At 30.3% G+C, this 23,657-nt stretch overlaps 2 protein-coding genes across 3 annotated transcripts; both read left to right on the top strand.

The window, feature by feature from the left end:
* The first annotated feature begins 465 nt into the window (after positions 1-465).
* Positions 466-6,208, top strand: LOC102613959 (probable jasmonic acid carboxyl methyltransferase 2). The gene is made up of 4 exons (XM_052435876.1): positions 466-540; positions 645-1,049; positions 2,044-2,319; positions 5,843-6,208. Exons 1-4 carry the CDS (start codon positions 466-468, stop codon positions 6,206-6,208), a joined length of 1,122 nt encoding a protein of 373 aa, XP_052291836.1.
* LOC127898666 (uncharacterized) lies at positions 2,971-5,120 on the top strand. Of its 2 annotated transcripts, none has more exons than XM_052439007.1 (5): positions 2,971-3,149; positions 3,458-3,563; positions 3,716-3,928; positions 4,029-4,208; positions 4,509-5,120. In XM_052439007.1, the coding sequence occupies exons 3-5, from the start codon at positions 3,773-3,775 to the stop codon at positions 4,863-4,865; spliced, it is 693 nt and encodes a 230-aa protein (XP_052294967.1). In that variant the 5' UTR covers positions 2,971-3,149; positions 3,458-3,563; positions 3,716-3,772; the 3' UTR covers positions 4,866-5,120. The 2 variants fall into 2 exon arrangements, with proteins under 2 accessions (XP_052294967.1, XP_052294966.1); XM_052439006.1 differs by having other exon boundaries at positions 3,458-3,607.
* Positions 6,209-23,657: the final 17,449 nt, after the last annotated feature.

Here is a 23,657-nt window from a genome sequence, read left to right as displayed (position 1 = left end):
TTCCAAAAGTCCGATGACTGACTTGACCGTCGGAGGGTTTACGCCGGCAAAGCCGGCCCTTTGATAATTTTCTTGTGTTTGTAGAGTATCACAGGATAAGGACCTTTTGATTGCCTAAGGAAGTGGACTCAGAAGAGTATATACAAAGGCCCATAAAAATCAGCCCAAAGAATGAACTCACCATCATAAGTTGGGACAAAATTTGCACCAACAAGTACCATGTGATACTATCTCACCATAAGGTGAGCACCATCGCCCATTATATCATTACTCATTAATTATATCCACAAGATTTAGCAGGATATCTAATTCCTTACACTGGGCCACTTGATATATAAGAGCCAAAGTATTGATTGTTGTATCCTCGTACTATAAATAGAGCGTAATCACATACACATTCTCATTCTCAATTCTTGATTGGCGGTACAGCTGAGAAATAGAGAGAACATTAAAAGGGAAAAAAATATGGAAGTAATGAAAGTACTACACATGAATAAAGGAGATGGTGAAAACAGCTATGCAAATAATTCCGCCGTTCAGGTTTGTTAATTCCATGTTACCAAATTTCATTTCAGTGCTTACTGTATTGTTCTTAATTAATTTCTTCATGGATATACAGCTGATTCAGTTAATTATATATGTAGGGCAAGATTATAACAACAGCGAAACCGGTGATTGAAGAAGCTATACTAGGAATCTTATGTGAAACATTCCCAGAGAGCATTGGCATTGCGGACTTGGGCTGTTCATCTGGACCCAACTCCTTGCTTGTGATCTCTGAGATAATCGACATCATACATGCAAAATGTCGCAATCTGGGTCGTCCATCGCCGGAGTTTAGGGTTTCTTTGAATGATCTTCCTGGCAATGACTTCAACTCCATATTTGAGTCATTGCCAGCGTTCTTCAAGAAGCAAAAACAAGAAAAGGGTATTGGATTCGGACGTTGCTACATATCGGGCGTGGCTGGTTCCTTTTATGACAGACTGTTTCCTGACAAGAGTCTCCACTTTGTGCATTCTTCTTCAAGCCTCCACTGGCTCTCCCAGGTTAGTATTTATTGACTGTATCCACTGGCTCGCCCGGGTCATTATTTCTTGACTGTAGTATGTATAGTGAAGGGACATATACTACAGATGTGTGTCTGCGATTCCTTAAACAGTTTTTATATTTCCAAGTCAAAGCACACACAAACCGCTCCTGGCGGAGAGTAATTTTCACTCAACTTGCATCTACTGCATGCTTAATGACTCTGAAACCTTGAACATAGGCATATTTTATTTATATTTATCCAATTTTTGGAACTCCTTTGGAAAGGTCATGCTGATCAGTTGCTCAAGTATTTCTTATCTTATGTTGGTACCAAAACAGAAATCTTCCCTAAAGAATGGATAACGTATGAAACGCGTCCTGCTCAAAGCATTTATTTGTTTTTTTAATAAATATTTTAGGATATTATCATTTTACCACATAATTTTTTCTAACAAATTATTCTATTACCAAAGTTTTCTAATAATTACATTTTCTTATTTATTATTTTAATTTTTATCATTTTACCACCAAACAATTGACTCAATTAAGAAATTGCTAACGTCACGTGAGTAATTTAGAAACTTTAATACATTAAGCTGAAAGTATTATAATACTTACAATTTTATCGCTTAATTATTTTAAATTTACAAGATAATCAATTCATAAAAGTACTATCTCTTTTACTATAATTAATTTTTTAATTTTTTATTTTATTTGTACTTATACAGATTAGGGTAAAATAAACTTTTATCATAATTTTTTTGTTAAAAATTACATTATTTTTAAAAGCTTGGTAATAAAATAATAATAATCGAAATGTGAGGTGAGAAAAAATAATTGTTAAGAAAGAACTTCAGTGCATGGTAGGCGAAAACTGTGGCTACGAAAAAGCTGAAAGAAAAACTAGTTAGATTTTGTGGTGAAATCAAGATTCGAAAAGTATGTAAGAACTAGATTGTACTTTTATCTGAACGATTAATGAAAGTAATCTGAAGGAAAAAATATGTACAGGTACCACCTGCTCTGGAGAGCAATGCTACCCCAGGGGCTTTGAATAAGGGAAAAATCTACATATCAAAGAGTAGCCCACAGTGCGTGTTGGATGCATACTCGTTGCAATTCCAAAATAATTTTTTGATATTTCTGAAATCACGAGCAGCAGAAATGATTGCTGGAGGCCGCATGGTCTTATCGTTAATGGGCAGGAGATCTATTGATCCTACCACTGAAGAAAGTTGCTACCAGTGGGAGCTCTTAGCGCAAGCACTAATGAGCTTGGTTACTGAGGTACTAACAATAATTAATTTGTTCCAAGTGTTTATCTCCTGCGCCCCCCCGCCCTCTCTCTCTCTCTCTCTCTCTCTCTCTCTCTCTCTCTCTCTCTCTCTCTCTCTCTCTATATATATATATATATATATGCTCCTAATTAACACCACAAGAAAATAGAGTATTGGCTACAAATTCTATTGCAACAAAACTTACTTTATTGCTAAAATTCATATCTTGCAACAAAAATTAGTCTTTATCGCTATAGCTAAACAGATTTTATTCTTCTTAATGATGTGGAATAGGCAAGAAAATTAGAATATATGGCAACAAAATATTTTCTTGCCCTACGTTATGTTTGGCAACAAAAGTGTTCTTGTTGCCTAACAAGCTTAATGAAGGCAAAATATGTTTCGTTGCTCAAGTTTTTCCACAACAAACACTTGAATCAGTTGCAACAAATGAAATATTGCAAAAAGTTATGATTAGCGAGAAAATTTGTTTTGTGCTCTCAGAGTTTTTTGCAACGAGATTAATTTTGTTGCGCAAAGGTTAACAAAAATATTAAATTAATAAATGAAAATATAAAGATAATATAAAAGCAAACATGACTTTGTGGGAGGCTTTTTAATTTTTTATTTCCGCGCCCTTTATTTAATAAACCGCGTGCTAACCGAAGTAAAGTTTCCATCTCCAATTTTTTCTTAATTAAAATATTGCTTCTAGAATATTTCCACTTTACTCTTCGCTTGTTTCTTTTGCCCTGCCATGGAGTCATTCTCTCTACCCAAGCTTTAAGCCATTGAAGAGTTGTACTAGGAAGGCACCACTCAAGACAACGATTTCTTCAAGTAAATTTAGTTTTATTTTATATATTGGCCTGTTGAGTTTGATTTTGTTTAGTGGGTTTTGCTTTAATTATTTATTAAGTGGGTCTTTGTTTCAATTTTTAATTTGTTAAATTAAAGTTAATGGATTTTTCATGGGTTTTTCATGGTGAAGAACCCGAGTTTGTGGACAATAGTCAAATGAATGTAGGATCTATGCCCAGTAATAGGATCTTTCATGTTATAATTTCTTTGACAAAATTATAGTTATCTTGATTTATTTTTATGTTGATTATTAATAAACTCTAATGTATATTTTTAATAATTACTAGATGGGTCCTGGACATAGAGTTACCAAACGTGTAAGAGCAGAAATTGTTGTCGCATCTACAATTCCCCAATCTCAACCTGTTATGTCCAGCCAAGAGTTTGTGCAAGGTGTTGTTACAACTCTAGAATTTGGTATTTAAAGAGTTTAATTGGTAGGTTTTGTTTGATCGACTATTAGTAAGTACTTATGATTATTAATATTCTTCATCTGTCATTTTTTTTAATTATAAACTGAGATATCTTTTTTTTCCTAAATTCAGTCAAAGTTTGAGATTGATTTGAACTTACCACATGTTCGTCGATGTGTGAATAACATTATGGGTGGGAGATATCGTGATATGAGACATTGGATGTATGATCATTACTTGGATTATCCATCCTTTGAAGAGGCACTTAAGCATTCATATCCAGGCATATGTCCAGATGATTGGGCTTGGCTTTGTCATAACATTTACAATTCCGCAAGTTTCCAGGTCCAATGATATTCATATTATGAACTTTAAATTGTCCAACTAGTTGTCAATATGCTTGTATATGTATCTTATTTTCCACTGTTATATTTTTTTAATGTAGACTCAATCTACCAAAAAAAAAGCTAATCGTGCTAAGCTCCCATATGTCCATTGTGGGGGATCAAGACCTTTTGTTAATTATCTTGAGGATGACATGGTTGATGGTGAAATAGAATTATTTCGCGTCACTCATTTCAGCAAGACAAAAGGTTGGGTGAATGAGGTGGCACACTTAAACCATGTAAGATGCTTTGTTGGAAACAAAATTTTTAATTTTATTATTTCTTATCACCTACATACTGTTGATGAAAGTTTACTCATTGAGTTTTTTTTTCTTAATTTTTCTTTCATGCTCTAATTAACTTTATTATTTGAAATATCAAATAATTAGATTTATAAGTATAACAGCAAGTTTCTTTTTTTTTTTCAATTTATACCTTAATACAAATTAATTCCGTGACCAATGGATTAAATTTCAACTATTTAATTAATAAAATTCTTTTTTTTCTTCCTTCATTTACTAACAAAGCTTTATGTATAGGACCAAATGGTAGAGATACAACAACAGCAACAAATAGATCCTCAAGAAGCAAAACCACTAACTCAAAGGGAAATATGCATTGAAGTACTTGGAAAGAAATCAGGCTATTTTCGAGGACTTGGCAACGGACCACGCCCAACTTCAAACCATGGTGTTGATACTTCTGAGGCTGACAGATTGCATGGTATTATATCTTCACAACAAAGTAGATTGGATTCACAAGATGTTGAGCTTCAAGAACAAAAGAAGACTATTGATCAATTGGAGTCCAGATTGTCCCAATTTGAGGGTATGATGCAGCAATTTTTTTCTTCTCAAGGATCCGTTTTTCGCTTTACAGATTCAGCTACTCAATGATTACTCATTTCAATGATGTCCTTAGAGTATCTTGAACTTGTTAGTATTTTGAATTGGTCATCACTTGATCTTTTTGGTTACTGCTGGTGCATGTCATATCTTTAAGTATTTGGAGTTTGGAGTAGTTGTAATTAGAGATCGTTTATAATTTTTGCTCATTACATTTTTGGGATAGATGACAATCCACTTTTGTATTTGACTATCATATGTGATTCTTAAAGTCAGTTTTGTATATATATATATATAGCTTGGATACTGAATGGGCCTTTAACTTTTAAATTAGTTCAATGACATTAATGATTTTTTTGTTAGATTTCTCAACATATATTTCTAGTTTATTATTGTCATGGTGGGGGAAAAAATTGGTATCTTTCCCAACGAACTTGGTTTGCTTCCTTTTATACCATGATATTATTAAAAAAAATTGTAGTATTTTTTAATGACAAAATTGATTTGTTTCTAAAAATATTTAAATATTTATTGCAAATTTGTAAAATTTTCAACATAAAGAAACAAAGTAGTTTTGTTGCCTAAAATGATCTTAGCTAACAAACACCTTTGTTGGTACACGTTTTTTTTATAAAATGTACTTTATTTCTTAGCAACAAATTAGTTTTGTAGTAAATAACTATATAGAAACAAAATAATTTTGTTGTGTAAAACTGTTTAGCGCAACAAAAATGTTTGTTGCCAAATTATTCTCTAAACAAGTTGAAGACTCCTTCACAACAAATCTGTTTTGTTGCGAAAGGAAGTTTGAGGCGAGAAATGTTTTGATATGTTGTTAAACATAGAGGGCGACAGTGCTAGGCCGACGACCGGGCCGACAAGCTTGTTTTTGTAGCAATAACCTATGGCAACAAAATTGGCACTTTAGGCAACAAAATCTTTTTGTTGCAAAAAGCCATTTCTGTTGTGGTGTAATTAAAATGTCCAAAATTTCATTGTACAAAATACAAATAATATTTGGCATGCAGCGTTTGATTGAAGAGGAAAAGCTTGATTCATTCAATGCTCCTTATTACGCTCCATGTCCGGAAGAACTAAAGATGTCGATACAAAAGGAAGGCTCATTCATCATTGATCGCCTCGGCCATTTTGAAATTGATTGGGATGGGGGTGTTGAAGAGCTCACTAATACAACGTTACTGCCATTGTCAAGAGGACAGCGAGTGGCTAAGACGGTAAGAGCCGTAGTGGAATCAATGTTTGAACTTCATTTCGGAAAGGGCATAATGGACCTTTTATTTGCAAGATATGCTGAGATGGTCGACGATTACCTGTCCAAGAACAGAGCCAAGTACATTAATTTGGTCATTTCGATTATCAAAAAGGATAACTAATCTAATTATAAATAAAGAGCTAGATGACGAAGCGTAAATTATTGTGTACTACTTCAGCTGTAATCTGGGTGCAAGTTTGCGTGTTCCTGCCTCTGTTGTTCCTAATTTGTTGAAGAATGAAGCCCAAATCTGTAATTATAGACAAATATGACAAGTTAGTTATATTTACAGGAAAAGTATGATATACTAGCCAAAACAGTATGTCATGTCAATTAAAGATGGCAAATTGCAAACTTGCGCTCTTTTAAGCCTAAGCCGAAGCTCATGTTCTTGGTAACAGCCTTAGGGCCAGTTTGGGAATACTGTAATTTTTAAAATAATAATTATTAATTGTGCTGTAGAATCAGTTTGGGAATGCTATAGTTTTTAAAGTAATTGCTATTAGCTGTATTGTAAAAATAATCAATTTTAAAGAGAATTAGTTAAGTATTTGATAAATTTTATTTTCAGAAGTATTGTGAGTTTTGAAAATAATTATGAGCACTTGATAAATTTGATTGTTAAACTGTAGAGAGAAAATAAATCACTAAAATGTATTTAATATACAATAAAATTTACTTATAAAAATATGCACATATAATATTTTTAATTGTGTATTATAATAATTTTTATTAAAAATAAAATTAAAAATATATTGATTTTATTTTTTATTTTTTATTTTTTATCTTTAAACAATTGATAATTAAAGTTATAATTTAGTGAAACAAATTTAATAATAATTCGACCAAAAAATTGATATTAATAAATTTATATTGATGAATCAAAATAAAATTTTATTAAAATATTGAGTTTGTTTCCAATTTGAATAAGGATAATTTTGGGTTTAGGTAGTAATTTTAAGGATATTTATACAATTGTATTAAAGGATAAAATTAATTTTCAAAATCAGAATTTAAAAGATACTCTTTCCCTACTTTTCAAAATCAGCTGTGGGAGGAGCTGATTTCACAAAAGTAATTTTGATTTGTTTTTTTTTTACCAAACACTAAAATTACCTTTAGATTTACAAAATCATTTTTAAACCTCCTAAAAGAAATCCTCAAACGGGCCCTTAGTTTCCCTAAAAATCGGTCTAAAGGCTTGCAAGCCTAGATAAGCCTAGGTGGGGATTAAAATTTTAAGTAAATTTTTAATAAAACTAAAAGTAATTAAAAAAAAGGATAACTAAACTAATTATAAATAAAGAGCCAGATGAGGCATAAATTTTTGTGTACCACTTCAGCTGTAATATGGGTGCAGGTTCATGTGTTGCTGCCTCTGTTTTCCTCATGTAGTTGGAGAATGAAGGTCAAATCTGTCATTATAGCAGAGTGTGACAAGTGTCAAGTCGAGGGAAAGTACGATTTGTCATCCATAACAGTATGGCATGTCGGTTCAGTGTTCTGATAGCTGTACGACCCTTTTTTAAATGTCGGTTGATACAATAAGTAGTACACGTGATGTATCACGTGTATTACTTACTTCTATGGCATTATTAATTGCCGTTTTGCCTAACGGAATCAACCGAAGCCCTTCACGTGTCCCTTGGTTTGTTCTATTGGCTGTTAAAGCCGTTACACGCGCGCGAAGATTATGGGTGTTGCTAACAAAACCCAAAAATTGCTGCTGACAGTTGCGGGATCTTTCAATATTGTTTTCTAAATGTATATTAAGCCATCGGATCTGATCTTTGACTAATTCTGTTCATTTACAGTTTATCTTCAATATTGTATCTTGTAAAGACAAAAGTAGGGAAAGCTCTCTTTGATCTTCACCGTGGATATAGGTTAGTTTATGGCCGAACCATTATAAGCCTTTTATGTCAAGTGTGTGTGATTTCTTTGCTTAGATTGATTAGTTATTCTTTTTGCACAGATCAAAATCATCAAGCATAGTTTCTTTAGTAGCCATTTAAAGGTCATTAGACTTAAGAGTTAAGAGTAGTTCTTGGGGAACAGGAATCAGTTCTTGCTGATTTGAAGTTTAACAATTCTACATTCGGATTATTTCAAATTCTACTAATTTTCTTTTTTGTTCCAAAATGATTTGATCAACAAGACACTTTGTTCAACAATTCATAGATCCACCAAACATTAATTTAGAAATCTAATTGCACAAATATATGGGAAATATCTATTCCTATAAAATTTGGAGAAATCAAGCCCTCATAGAAGGCTTGAATTTGAATCCACACCCTCAACCTAACTTGAGAGATACGGGAGACAAGGGCTAGTGCTCGCATTAGATAATTAATTTCTTAAGAAGTTTGTTTCATATTCATATTTACATCACGATTATTGATTTGTTATATTTAATTATAAAATAAGAGTGGTGGATAATACTTAGAACTCATTGCCTGCGATAAAATGAAATAAATTTAAAAAAGAAAAAGGCAAAAAAAAAACACTAGAAGTTTCAATTTCTGTTACAAGTTTTAAGTTGGTTTACAGAAACTCAAATTACCAGGTAGGCAGTTGTAGTGGAAACTCCGTGAAATATTTTTAGATCCTATATTACAAAGTCTATGAAGCGGGAAAAGACGAAGGCAGGAAATCCATATTTATGAATTAATATGTACGCCAGAGAACCCTTTATTTCAAGAATCTGGCAAAAACTATCTTTACCATTCAATTATGCACACAATTTTAATGAAAGCATTAGACAGATTTATAAGTTACTTGTGCTTGTTAAATAATTCTGTCTCTAGTGTCATCACCACTTACTGACAAATGAACTTGGTAATAAAATTGGGTCCAGCTATATTACCCATGGTGTTTGGTACCTCATTTTTTGTCTTTTTCAAATCCACCTTTAGATTCAACCCAAAAGTTATACAACGGCTTAGATGCATTTGTTAGGTTATTAACATTAAATGTCCCTATTGTTTATACAAAATACGAAAAATTAAAAGTTGTTAAATTTTAACATGTAAGTCCATAATATTTTAAATTCTTTTTAGATTATTGAACTAGGTTTTCAATTAAATAACTTATTCTTACATTTGTTAATATTTATTTAAATTAATAATTCTCTTATTAATTAATAAACTAATTAATTTAATATATAGCTAAACATTGTATTTTTTTTACTAACATAATTGACAATAAATATATATACGATTGTTTTTTTAATTTAACAAAATGGCAGCCAATTTCCTCCCATGTGAGAGATATTATACCTTTTTTTTCTCTAACGCAAGAGATTTTACTATCTCAAATGGATGAAATGCACAAAATATGAAGATGAATTTAATTTCATATTATATATAATTAATGTTTTATTATTTTCTTGTAGTAATAAAACATAAATTTTGTATAAACAATAGGGACATTTAATGTTAATAACCTAACAATGCATCTAAGCCATTGTATAACTTTTGGGTTGAATCTAAAGGTGGATTTGAAAAAGACAAAAAATGGGGTACCAAACACCATGGGTAATATAGTTGGACCCTTATTTAACATACTATCAATTATTTGATTATGTAGACAAATATATTAATTTACTAATAATAATAATAATAATAATAATAATAACAATAATAATAATAATAAAGTGTTAGTTTATCAATTCGTAAAATCATGAGTTTATCAATTTATGAAATCATTTTTGTTCATTTGAACAAGGATTTTGTATTTTTGGTTGAATTTTTGTCCTTAAATAAAAAGAGTAAATTTAATTACACACTTAACTAAATTGAGTTTTTTTATTCCACCCCACCATTTTAAATACTCATTAGCACTCATTTAAAATATTACATTAACTTAATTAAAGAAGGGTAAAAAAATAAATCTAAGCAATTACTCTATTTGAAAATAATTTAAATATTTCTTATTAATTTTTTGTAATTAAAAAGAAGAGTAATAATTTTATTTTATTATTTTGTTTCTATATTGTAAATAATTTTAGTTATCTTTTAATATTAATCATTTTAGGAAAAGTAAATAAAAAATAAGAATTTTTTATGTAAAACACATTAATCAATTTTTCATATTATAAAATGCATAATGATTTATAATAAAAATTAAATGCGCATGTTTACCCATGTGGCAACGTAGTTTCGGCCAATAAAATTTTAATAATAAACTACTTGGACTTGGTAATAATCAAAGGCTTAACACTTTCAGATCATGGAAAAACTAATGATAATCTCTGTACAATCATATCGAGTTCTGACCATTTACTAAAGTGCAGAGTTAATAATCAAGCACAACAAGTATATTAAGTTTTGTCAGAAAAATTTATTCTTTTTCCTTTTTATTTTTTATGCAAAGGGGCTCTCAATCAAGAGCCAAAAAGGAATTAAACGGGTAAGCTACCCCATACATATCATGAGCAAGTAAAGGTTTTAACACTTTTAGGAGGACTCAAAAACAAGTGGAGACTCAGCGAAAGAGAAATAGCGAGATTAACCATGTGGTCTGTAGCGTAATTGGCCTCACGGTATATATAATTGATGCAAATATACCAATCACCCTTTAGAAGCTCTTTTATAGACCAAATGAGCGGAGAAAATTCATTGTTTAACTAACAAAAATTGGAAACCATCTGAGAACTTACATACAAATGAAATAGTTTGAGCAGACAATGAACGTATATATTTCATATACTTTTTTTGCTACGTGAATGGAGAAGCTTTATTTAGTCAAATGGTACTCCCTATTGTGGATTATAAAGTAAATGAAAATCTCTTACAAGTTCCAGATTTTTATGAGTCTTATATCTGTAATGCATGAAAGAATAATTAATAAATATTTCAAACTTTTGTATTTCATAATTTTTCTTTCCATCAAAAAGCATTTTTAGCTTGAAAAGGGTATAATATGAAGATTCAATTTAATGTTATTTAAAATATATATATATATATGCATATAAGATAAATATTTTAAAAGATTGCACATCATGCAAACTAAATGTCAAGAAGGTTGAGAGAAAGATAAGATAAAGATGTGTTTCTATTAATTTTTTAATTTTTTAAATATTTAAAGGCTGAGAGATAGTGGGAGACAAACGGCAGCATCTCTCTTATTTTCTCTCAGCTTTCTCTATATTTAACTGTGCTCTCATGCAAAATTGGTTCTCTTCTATCAAAAAATAGAATGACAAAAAAGTAGCCAACTTTTACCGTTCATATTCAACTGGACCGTTAACAGGATTGTTTTCAATTGAATTTTGGGTAAAAAAAACTGTTAACCAGATTGTTTTCAGTTTAATTATAGGTACAGACATTGTTGGTGCGCTTCTTTTCGAATCACATTTTTAACTTTTAATTTATCTTTCAATCACATGTTTTTCGTAATTTATCTTTGCGCTTCTTTTTGAATCACTATTTTTATCTTTTAATCACATGTTTTTTCCGGTGACAACTCGTTAGGGTAATCTTAAGTTTTTAATTTCGTAATCATTTTTCCAATCAATATTCTCAAGGCTTTAGTTTTATAATGCTTTTCATATTATTATTAACACTGCTTTTTACTATTAGAGAGAGCATGGCAAAAGGGAGAGAGAAAATATTGGAGCAGAAAGATTTGAAGTAGGATTCACACAAACAGGGAAAGTATTAAAAAAATTTAAATATTTAATTTCAATAAAACTCATTTATTGATTCTTCTCAAATCCCACTGATATTAATGAGGGTAAGGCTAAGAGTACTAGTATGGTGCGTTTACTTTCTGAAATGGGAATGTGATGGAATAGGAATGAGGAATGAGAATGAGATTTAAATGTTTACTTGGCAAAAATAAATGGGAATGGGAATGTGCTGAAATGTCATTGATTTGTTTACTTGGCAAAATAAATGGGAATGAGGAATGGGAATGAGAATCAATTTTTCAAAATACCCATAGTATTAATAATTAATAAAAATAATTAATTTATCATTATTAACAATATTATAATTGTTGTTGTTGTTGTTGTTGTTATTATTATTATTATTAAAAATAATGTTAACAATAATTAATAATAACTAAAATAATAAAGTTAATAAAATTTAATAATAATAATAGTAATAATAATAATAATAATTATTATTATTATTATTATTAATGACATTTAAAATAATAAATTATTTGTGATTTGAACAAATGTAATTTAGGAAATATGAAAAAATTAGAAGGATAGAAAAGTAAATATATGTTTCATTCACATTCCCACATTTTCATTCATAAACCTCTCATGGGAATGAGATTTCCATTCCTTATTCCCAAATTGTGTGGGACCCACACATTTTATTCTCATTCCCAAATTACAATTTGCCAAGTAAACATAGGTTTCATTCTTATTCCTTTATTCTCATTCCCCAAACCCACAAGTAAACACACCATTAGAGAGTTGCTATCTGCCTTCAACAATAATATAACAATATGATGATCCGCCTCCTAAAATTACACTTATTTTTTACACTTCTTTTGAACCTTTAAATTAAGCATGAATGAATGTTTAAAATTAAATGATATGAATGTCAAATGAGTAGAGTTATTACTAATTCTCTCTCCTCTAATTTCTTTTCTTTTCTTTTCTCTTCATTCTAACTATTGTATATCAAACTAATAATTCTTTTTTCCTTAGTTGTGAAAATAAACCGATAATAATGAAGCAGGAAATGATACCAAACCTCTGCATCCGGAGAACCTAAGTAACTCATTTGAATCTGTGACAAGAGGATGGTAGTTGACTAATGGTTGATATATTTGCTTCGATGTACCTCAAAACTTTTAAACTGCCAATATTATTTGGCAAATTTTCTAGTTTAGAGCAACTCTCTAAGCACAACCTTTCAAGCCATACTAGATTTTCGAATGCAGATGGCGGCTCTGTAATTGTTATCCGTCTTAAAATGATGTATCTTAAATGTTCCATTTTCTCCAAGATTTCTGGGAAACTCTCAGTCATCGCGATAAAGCCGAGAAGAGATTTCAATTTACAAATGCTAGTTGATTCCGTCTTTAGCCTTGTGCAATTAACTGAATTTCAACACTTTAAGACCAATTAAGCACTCTATTGATGAGGGAACTTCTTCTATTGCAGTTTTTCATAAGCCTAGGTCTGTTAAATTTCTAAAAAATTATGGAAACTCTGTGAGATTAATCGAGTTGCAGAAATCAATAGTTATCGGAGAAACAAAATGAATGCTGCTTAGAAAAGATCTAAGACGTGTGTAGCCCTCGAAATGCGTATATTTTAAAGAATAAAAAACTTACTGCTCTGGTACTGGTATACCATATCTTTTTTGCTTCTCAAACTTTTTCAAATTTATTGTAAAGCAATTTGAGCTCAATAAGGTTCTTCAACTTAAAACTCGATAATATTGTTCTCAATGGAAACCCATGTCTTTAAAGATATCTCAATTTTCTATAAGGTATTTCAAACCTTGGTCAGCATGCACGCTCAGAGCTTGTAATTGAAACACCAAAACACTCTGATACATAAAATTTAAGCAATCTAAGATTTCACATATTTGCAGAGGCTTGAGAACATATATGCTTGTTTTTTACTTTTGACAAGTCAAGGAATATGCCTTCAATAATAGCATAGGGCCTCAGAGATCTATATCACATAACTTTAATAAAAAATTCTAAAACTTGATTATGTAAAAATATTTGCTAATACATTTATTTTAATATAAAAATTCTTACCAAGAAATGCTTGCTAACATAGCAAAAAATAAATAAATAATAATAATAATAATAATAATAATTATTATTATTATTATTATTATTATTATTATCCATTGATATATTTGCAAACTTTCTTATAATTATATTTATAATCTTATTTAAATTGAAAGCAATCCACAATTTTGTAGTTTTATGTAAAACAAGTAGGGATGACAATAGTACCCGCAAACCCACTTAAACCCACCCACCAAACCCCGCTTGTTACGGGTAATTTTGTAGGTTGCGGGTGGGTATGGCATTACATCTATGTCTATATCTAGTTGTATCGGTGATGATTCCCCCCAAAACCCTCCACCATCACTTTTTCTGTCTAATGGGAACATCGCCAACATCCATATTTTAGAAAGATAAAGGCGAACAAAGCTTTCTATTGGCAGTTGAACAGGGTGCTATTGAGTTATATGGTCATCTGTAATTTATATCAACCTGAACTTAATTCTTTTGTTTGATTTCATTGTTAATTGTCAAACAATTAACAGTTGAACAGGGTGTTACGGGTAATTTTGTGGGTTGCGGGTGGGTATGGCATTATAAATTGACACCCACAATAGGTTGTGGATAGGTTTGGTATTAGGCAAATATCCGACGAATACCCACATGGGTATCTACCAACCCACAACTTTTTTTATTTTTTAATCAAATTTTGATTAAAAAATATTTAAATCTAAAAATATACTTATTATAATTTTGGTTGAATTTTCTTTAACTTAATGCATGGATTATTTTATTATTATAATTTTGTACTTCGTATTAGTGTTTAAAAAGTAACATTCTTTAGAAAATTTTAATTTTAATCATTATTGTAGGAATCATGTTGGATGGGTGCTAATGGTGGTGAATGAAATGAAAATCTTCTATCGGAGCTTGTGTTAAATGACAATATGAAATGATAATTGTTATTTTTAAATACTAGTTAGTGGCTTTTTTATGGATTTATGTATTTTATACTTAAATTTGAGAATTTGTTTGAATTGATGTTGAAATTTTAATTTTTTATTTACATTGGTTAAATTTAGAATTGAATATGTTTTTTTCGAATTTTAGGTTATTACTACAAATTTACATATTGAACATCTATGATTTTAAATGTAGAAACCCGCAAAAAATTCGTCAGGTATCATTACCGATTTGTTAATTGTCAACACACACAGAGGGTGAATTTTCTTTAAAATATAAAAACTTGCAATTTAAATTTTATGAGCATTAATTACAAATCTGTTGTGCGGTAATGATAAATCCGTTACGGACAGTGCCTATTACCATACCTAAAAACAAGGATTTTTTTCTTAAAAAGATCTTGTGGGCCTAATTTTATGGCCTATAGGGCCAAGTCTAGGGATGGCAATGGGCACCGCCCGCAGCGGGTTTGCCATTACCAAACCCAAACCCGCACAAAATTTAAATTACCAAACCCACCCGCAACCCGCAGCGGGTTTTAATTTTTGTACAAAAACCCACCCGCAGCGGGTTTTAACAATTACCAAACCCGCAATGGTATCCGGCGGATTTTTTGCGGGTTTCCATATTTAAAATCACAAATGTTTAATATATAAATTTATAATAATAACCTCAAATTCCATATAACATACTTAATTTTATATTTAAATAATGTAAATGAAAAATTAAAATTTCCACATCAATTCAACACAAATTCTCAAATTTAAGTATAAATTACACAAATCCATTTAAAAAACACAAACTAGTATCTAAAAATAATAATTACATTTCATATTATCATTTAAAACAAGCTCCAAGAGAAGATATTCATTTCATTCACCACCATAAGCACCCATCCAACACAATGCCTATAATAATAATTAAGATTAATATTTTCAAATACTAATTCGAAGGAAAATGCCTTTAGTTTTCTTTAGATTATGACTTTAGAATAGGATATAGGCCACATACACACATACACAACTTTGAGCCTTTGGCTATTTGGTAATTTAATTAATGACATTATTTTCTTTATACATTTTTAGATTTAAATTAAATTAAAAATATTTGAAAAAAATATTGCGGGTTTGGTGGATATCCATGCGGGTATCCACCGGATATAAGGTTAATACCAAACCCACCCGCATCCATGTGCGGGTTTTAATTTATAATACTAAACCCGCCCGCAACGGGTAAAATTACCCGCAACGGGCGGGTTTTGGCGGGTGGGTTTGGGCGGGTTTGCGGGTTTGCGGGTACAATTGCCATCCCTAGCCAAGTCTCTGAGCTCATTCATATCTGAGCAACAAACCCCTATTACCATTTGAACGAAATTACTGAAAAGGGCAGGCATAACAGTTTTCCTGCACTTCATAGTTATTGAGCTCATATTTCTTGGATGAGCAACAATAATTACAGCACGTTCTAAACATTTATATACTGTATATGTTGAATTTTTTTAATTACATAATTCAAGATGATATGGATTAATATTTTACCATGTTACGAGATTGTAGATTCATGTTTAAGTGCAAATTATACAATCTTATTTATTTGGTTTTGGTTGAATTGAATGTATCCGACCTTACAAATTCCCTTTCATATAATATTTATATTCTTATTATATCCATATTTTATTGAGAAAATGATATATACACTATATTCTACATCCACGGAAGGAATTATGCGAATTCTCTGATATTACAAAAGAAACAGAGATTGTTGAGAGTAGATGTACGATTGAAAAGGTGTGAAGTAACTGTATTGAAGTTGAATGCTTGGAGCTTTCTGTCGGTTTTCCTAGAAATACCTTGGAGCTCTCCTAATATTTATTTTCTGACATAGAAAAAGCGATCTGCGTTCTCGTAGACAAGCACTACGGGATAGGATAGATCCTTCTTTGCTATCCCACTAGGAGAAGACCCATTCTTTCTATGTTGTTTAGATGTGCGATTGCTATTGGTTTAAGGCTGCCTCTTTCCTTGTATCCCGGTTCTTTGTTGCAGTCGGATGGCGCCCGTGACGAAGGTTTCCGCTGATGATTTTATCATTCTCTTACTTTATGTGGATGACATATTGATTGTAGGCCATGGTGCTAGTAAAATTGAGAAGTTGAAGAGAGAGCTTCGATCACTTAAGCCGTTAGTGACAATAGTGACCTGAGGACTGGAGATGCATTCCCTGATCCATTGCACTACCCTCTCCGGAAAGCCCAGGATGTTCAGGACTACGCCTACAAAGTCCCATCTGTGTCAAAGTTGAAAGAAAAACATGTAAAAGTTACTAACATTATCATGAAATGATCCTAAATTAACATTCTCCTAAACTCTCTGAGATATAAGCCTTAATGTGATGTAGTTGACCAATGTTTCTAGCATGAATGGAATCCTAACCTGCTACATGAACTCAATTCTACTGCTGCATGAACCTAACCAAATGCTGGGAGGTGCCCGACGCAGCCTTCTATTCAACTCATCTGTTGATATGTAAACACACACACACACACAACACACACACATATAGTAGTCTTCTGATCCGTAATTTTAAAGTACACTAAAAGTATGAGAACTGTGGGGTTTAAAAGGCTTAAAATTTAAAGTGTTTAAACCACACGGTTTATGTATTTTCTCGAACTTTCCTATACTTTAAAATTCTAGATTGAAACATTTCTATAGCGCTTAAACCGCATGGTTTATGCATTTTTTCGAACTTTCTCGCACTTTAAAATTATACACACACACATACATATATATGTATGTATATTAAAATTTCTCAGATTCAGGATCTTAGATCTAGTTGATTAATTGTTTAAACCTTTTTCTTCGTTATAAAATTTTTTAAAAAAATAATGTGAAGTCTAGTCAAAACTTTTTTAAAATGAGGTGGATTTACACAAGCTGTTATCGGTTATCCCCACCTGCCAAAATATTATGTGGAATAGTGAAATCATATACATACTCAAAATAATAATTTTTTAAAGCCTAAAAGAATGTAAAAAGCCTCTTATATTTCTTTACATTTAAAAGAGCTCTTAAGGAAATAATAAAATATAGACCATAAATAATTTTGACAGATTTTTTTTCGTTAAAATTCAAAGAGAAAAATTTTAATTGCACATGGATATTATAGTGGGAGATAAGTTTTAAAGAACATAATCAAATAAGGCATTATTTTTCTTTTTTGTCATTATGGCCCTTAGTAGAGTGCAATCAGTGTAGTATTGTTGCCCAACTATTTTAGTGTGGGATAAATTTCATTGTGTTCCCTTACTACAGTGATTATCTTCAAAATACCCCACAAGGATAAGAAAACGTCACTCTACCCCACAATTGTCGTTACTTTAAACGGTTGACTAACGTTGAATAATGAAATTACAGGATTATCCTTGTAAGAAACAGAATATTCTATCTAACGGGATTATTGTGTAAACATTTGAGTTTTGCCAAAGGTTTTAATGTGACATCTCTGTCAAAAAACATGGGAGTGTTAGGCTTATAATATTAAAAATGTATATTTACTTGTTTGGTCAAAAAGTTTTAAGTTGATTCCTTATTTGGGCTTTAGATTCAAGAAAATTATAAGGCATGCCATTAAATAACTCTTTTTTACTGAGATTTGAACTGTGATTTCAACCACTCATTTTGAAAATTAGAAAAAAAAAAAGCATCCTTCTCTCTCTATGACTATAACAATTCGAATTCAAAGATCAAACTTACCATTATTTTACATATTTGAACAAGGTTCATAGTTGGCAAATTAGAAACAAGACAACAAAAAATCCAGAAATAACAGCAGGTATGTCCTCTTCAAGAGGTAGTTGGTTTGATGCGAAGATGAAGATGAAGATGAAAATAAGAACTTGGAGATCAATGGAAAGGTGCTCAAGTTCAAAAATAAAACATGCAGAGATTGCGGTAATAAAGGCCGTAATTTCTTCAGATGGTAGAACCAAGTATGTACAAGTATAGAGTAATTATAAAAGGATTGAGAAAGTCGCATGATGGTTTGGAAAGTGATGATGATATGGGAATTAAAGACAAGAAGATGTTGGAGATGAGAATTAATAAACTTGTTGTAAAATCATATTCAATCATTAGGCTGCTACATATTATCTTGTTCATGATGGTACTTTGAATGATGTATATGCTTAGTATTGCTCATAACTGAAGTGTGAGGCTAGAAAGTAGTGGAAATTAAATTAAATTAAATAGTTGAATGAAAAACTTCCATGTACCAAGGAAGCTCATGCATTACATTTAGTGATATGTATTTCTAGTTCAACAAAATATTACACTTATGTTGTTGTAGTCAATATTCACCATCACTAACAGAATATTACATTTTGCCTTTTTAGCTTCTATGATAAGGAATTACAGACCAAATATTAATTGCAACAACCCCAAAAAAATAGTAATTTAGCCTAAATAGTTAATAAAATTATAAAATTAACAATTCTAAAAAAAATGAGCACACATACTGCATCTCAGTTGTTTTAAGTCTACAATTAGGTTATAATTGAATAATTATTTATTTATTTATTTATTTATTTATTGCACTGTCGTAGCAGTGTATTCAAAAGTATCAAAATATCAAAATCAGTAGCATCATTTTCTATAAATGTCCATACTGCTACCATCATGTCATTTACTGTAATAGTATTTCTCTGCAACATAAAGCCTCAATTCGTAGTTACCATGTTAGCAAAACAATATCTTATATGTGAATAAAAAGATTAATTTTTAAAGAAAAAGAAAAAAAAAACTTACAGCCACGTTAAGCCATTGTTTTGCCTTTCAAATCTCTATTTGTTTGAATTGCGCTAGATTGTGGAGTGGCCCCATTAAATTTGCCTCCCTCTCTAATTTCAATGCCTCTTATTGGTGGCACCGAAAGTTGATCAAAAGCTACGTTTCTTGCTGTTGATGCATTCCTTCGTCTCTCTTTTGCTCTGCTTATTCCTGATGCTTCCTTTGTTTCTGCTGCTTCATTTGTTGTTGGTGCTTTCCTTGATGTTGAACCCCTTGTTGATTGTTTTGGGATAGGCATTGAAGTATTAGGTGATGGCTCAGCTGTTGATCATAATTCATCACCATTCATCATTAACAGGTTTAAATCATGTAAATAAAGCTATGTTTCAGTTTTAAGATTGACTTTTAACTTTATTATCATTTATCGAACATCATATACCTGATGTAGATCCATTAGGTGTTGAGTTTCCAGCGGTGTTCACTCCTATAAATGATGCTCCTAAGCTTGAGGTTGCTGCCAAGTTCTTGCATGCTTCTATTCAGTACAGTGAAGTAAATTTTGTAATGTTAATACACTCAATCCTTTAAATATGGTTAAATTCATATTACTCCCGATATATAGTGACAAAACTTTAATTTACATTCCAAAAAATGTGAAAACATTAATTTACTCCTATATGTAGTCACTCTAGGTGGGGGTAATTTGAAAATAACTTAACAGTAACTAAAAAAAATTGAAAAATTAAATTGTAAGCAATTTCAAACTAACCAAATTTTTTTGTCCTTTTGTTATCCAACCGTTGGATCCAAAGCAAGAATTGCAAGAGTAAAGGCAACGGCAAGATGTGTTTGCTTAGGTTATTAACATTGCAATCTCTCTCGTTTCCTAAAAAGTCAGATAAAAATATAATTATTATTAATTTACTCTCTTACCCCATCAATAATCATCCTCCTCTTTCTTTCGTGCACAACCCATGGGTAACCTTTAGATTTTCATTTTTCTTTTCTTCTATCCTAGTTTTTTTATCTTATTTCTTTTAGTAAATTTTTTATTTATTGGCTAATTTATTAAATAATGTGAATAAGGAAGGTGTAGGGAATTTTGAGAGGATTTTTATTATTGATATCGAGTAATTATAATACCTAATTCAGTTGCACATCCATAAGAGCCACAACTCTTTAAATAGAAAATAAACCCTATGATTATTTCCTAACTTCATAAAGATAAATCCCTTGATTTATTCCACAAATACATCAATATTTTATAATTCACCAATTATTGCTATCATTTCCATATCTACTTCTATAATTAATTATCCGTAATATTAAGAAAGTACATAACATTAAAATTGAATAGAAAAATAAAGAGGAATTATTGTTTCCTCTGTTTTATTTCTCTAGTTTTATTATGGGAACATAACGGACCTGAGTATCGAATTTTTTTTTTTTTTTTGCTTATCTTTTATGTATATTTGGTAAAATTTGTAGAGACTTATAATGAATTTAACAATGATATAATTTATGTAAAGATTTTTAATAACTTTGTGAATTTGATTTTTATGAATCAAAATGAGAATTGAAAAAAATCTTTTTCTTTTTTGGGTATAAGGGATAGAAACAAATAAAGTAAAGTCCGATTGATTAGTCAAAACCTAAAAGAGTTACTCGGTGTTTAGTTAAATTTCTTTCATATTAGGCGAAAAATATATAGTTTAAACTTTTAACAATAATAATAATACATTTTGAGATGGGTAAGTTGTTTTAGTGTTTGCACGTATTAAATCAAATTCAAATAAAGGTAGTTAAATCCTAATATTTTTTAACAGGATTTTCTTTCTAACGCTAATAATTGAAACTTTGTGGTCTACGGTGGTTGAATTGGGATTCTCTCATGTTCTAATATTTTCCCAAAAAAAATCACTAAGCAATTGGTAGTTAATGAATTAAAAATTAAATATAATTAAATTCTAATCATATACTAACACTAAAGGACAAGTGTCACAAAATCTTTAAAACTCTAGGATAATTCAGATTCAATTGAGATATAGAAAGGATTACAAAGTATGAAAAGAGTGATAAAAGTTGAATATTCATTCTCTATAACCAATAAAAATAAGAAATGTTTATGACTATTGGCAAAAACTAATCATTAAACCAATTGATTGTATCAAAAATTGACCAAATAAGCTTATTATCTTTGAGAGACCATCATCCAATAACTATAATAAAATCAACTTAAAAACAAGAGACCAAGCACAGCCAATAGTAGATCAAATCCAAATGATTGATTTGCTATAAAATCCTCTTATTTTCGCTTCTTTTTTGTTTAATAAATCCTCTAACATATTGAAAAAAAAAAAAGGAAGAAGGGAGGAGAAAAAGATAGCCAAGATTAATATTAAACCATGGAAAACAAGAGAGAGAATAATAAATAATTTTTAAATTAGACTTACATGTTAAAATTTTAAAACTTATAATTTTTATTATTTTGAGAAAATAAGAAGGACTAATGTGTAATACAGCGTAATTGTGGTACAGTTGCAAGATAGTTTTGTCCATGAATACTGATATGTTTGCAATAAAATTCACAACTAATAAGTAGGTATTAATATGAACTCTTCCAATTTGCGAACGAATCTTAATTATCTTATCCAACAATGACTTTTGTAATTGATGGACGTGATAAAGAATATCAATATTTCGTTGTGCCTTCTAGAAATGACCAGCAGTGAAAATACATCAAGTTTGAAAGCATAAGAAATTAAGAAGGATAAAAAGGCTAAAAGTAGATATGGGGATCAAGCCTCAAGGTCTCTTACCTAAGTGGAAAGTTAAATTTTAAATTCTGAGTCCACCATTCTATGAACCAGATAATTACCGAAGCTCTAAAATGCACATGCTCTTTAAACCATATGATTCCAGGAAAAGAATCATAAATTACATATAAATCAACCTGTTTGAGCAGATAATTAAGACGGATTCCATTTTAAACAAGTTTATGTTTCATTTACTTTATTTGCTACGTGAATGGAGAAGCTTCATTTAGTCATATGGTATAAACTTCCTATTGTGGAATGTGGAGTATAAAATAAATCAAAGATCTCTCACAAGTTCCACATTTTTATGATTCTTATATCTGTAATGCATGAAAGAATCATTAATATATATCTTAAAGTTTTGTGTTTTATAATTTTTTTTTTCGGTCAAGAAACCTTTTTAATTTGAAAAGGGTATATTACGGAGATTTAAGTCAATCTTAATATTAAAAAAAAAAAGTCTACATGCGAATAATATTGAAATGTTAGAGGAAATTAAATATTTTAAAGGAAGCCTTGAGATGTAAGAGGAGATTAAATATTTTAAAGGATTGTAATGCAGAACAATTTCTTTTGTAGCTCAAAGATAGAATAGGCAGATTAGTACTAGCAGGCAATTTCTACTATTCATGATTTCATTTTAATTTCACAATGTGATTTATTTATTTTATCCTCAAATATTTTACAAGTTTTTAATTTTTATGTTTTTCATATTATTATTAACTTTTAATTTCATAATGCGATTGATTTTATATTATTATTAACTTATACACTCATTAAAGTTCGAATCAAGCCTAAAAAAGTTACTCCTTACCACTAGACGTTAGGCTTCTTTAATTTGTTATCGATTTCATATGTACATACATAAATGAAGTCTGAAATTTGAGGCGACACATTCAACTCTTATATTAAATTTGCAAATGAAATCCAGTTACACAAAGGAGGTCATACACTGATCAAATTAATTAATAATATGACATTTGTACTAATCATTTATTGTGATACCTCTCAATCGACATAGAGGGACAGCCCCCAAAATAATTGAAAACGAAATCAGAAAGCCAGTGATAAAAAAAAAAAAAAAAAAAAGGGAAAAAAATTGCTATTTTTACCGTAATCTTTTTAAATGGAGGATTATATTCACGTGCTGTATCACCTGCTCAAGGGATTGGCACTAAAATTGACCCAAAGAATTTATGTTACACGATTACACGAATCCCAAGAAGTTCAAAATTCATTGTTTTTACATATTCAAAAACAATAATGATAAATTTATTAAGTTGGGATATAAGGA

This window comes from Citrus sinensis, chromosome 3 (genome assembly GCF_022201045.2).
Source record: "Citrus sinensis cultivar Valencia sweet orange chromosome 3, DVS_A1.0, whole genome shotgun sequence".
Taxonomy (NCBI): Eukaryota; Viridiplantae; Streptophyta; class Magnoliopsida; order Sapindales; family Rutaceae; genus Citrus; species Citrus sinensis.
This window is presented reverse-complemented; position numbering and strand designations above follow the sequence as displayed.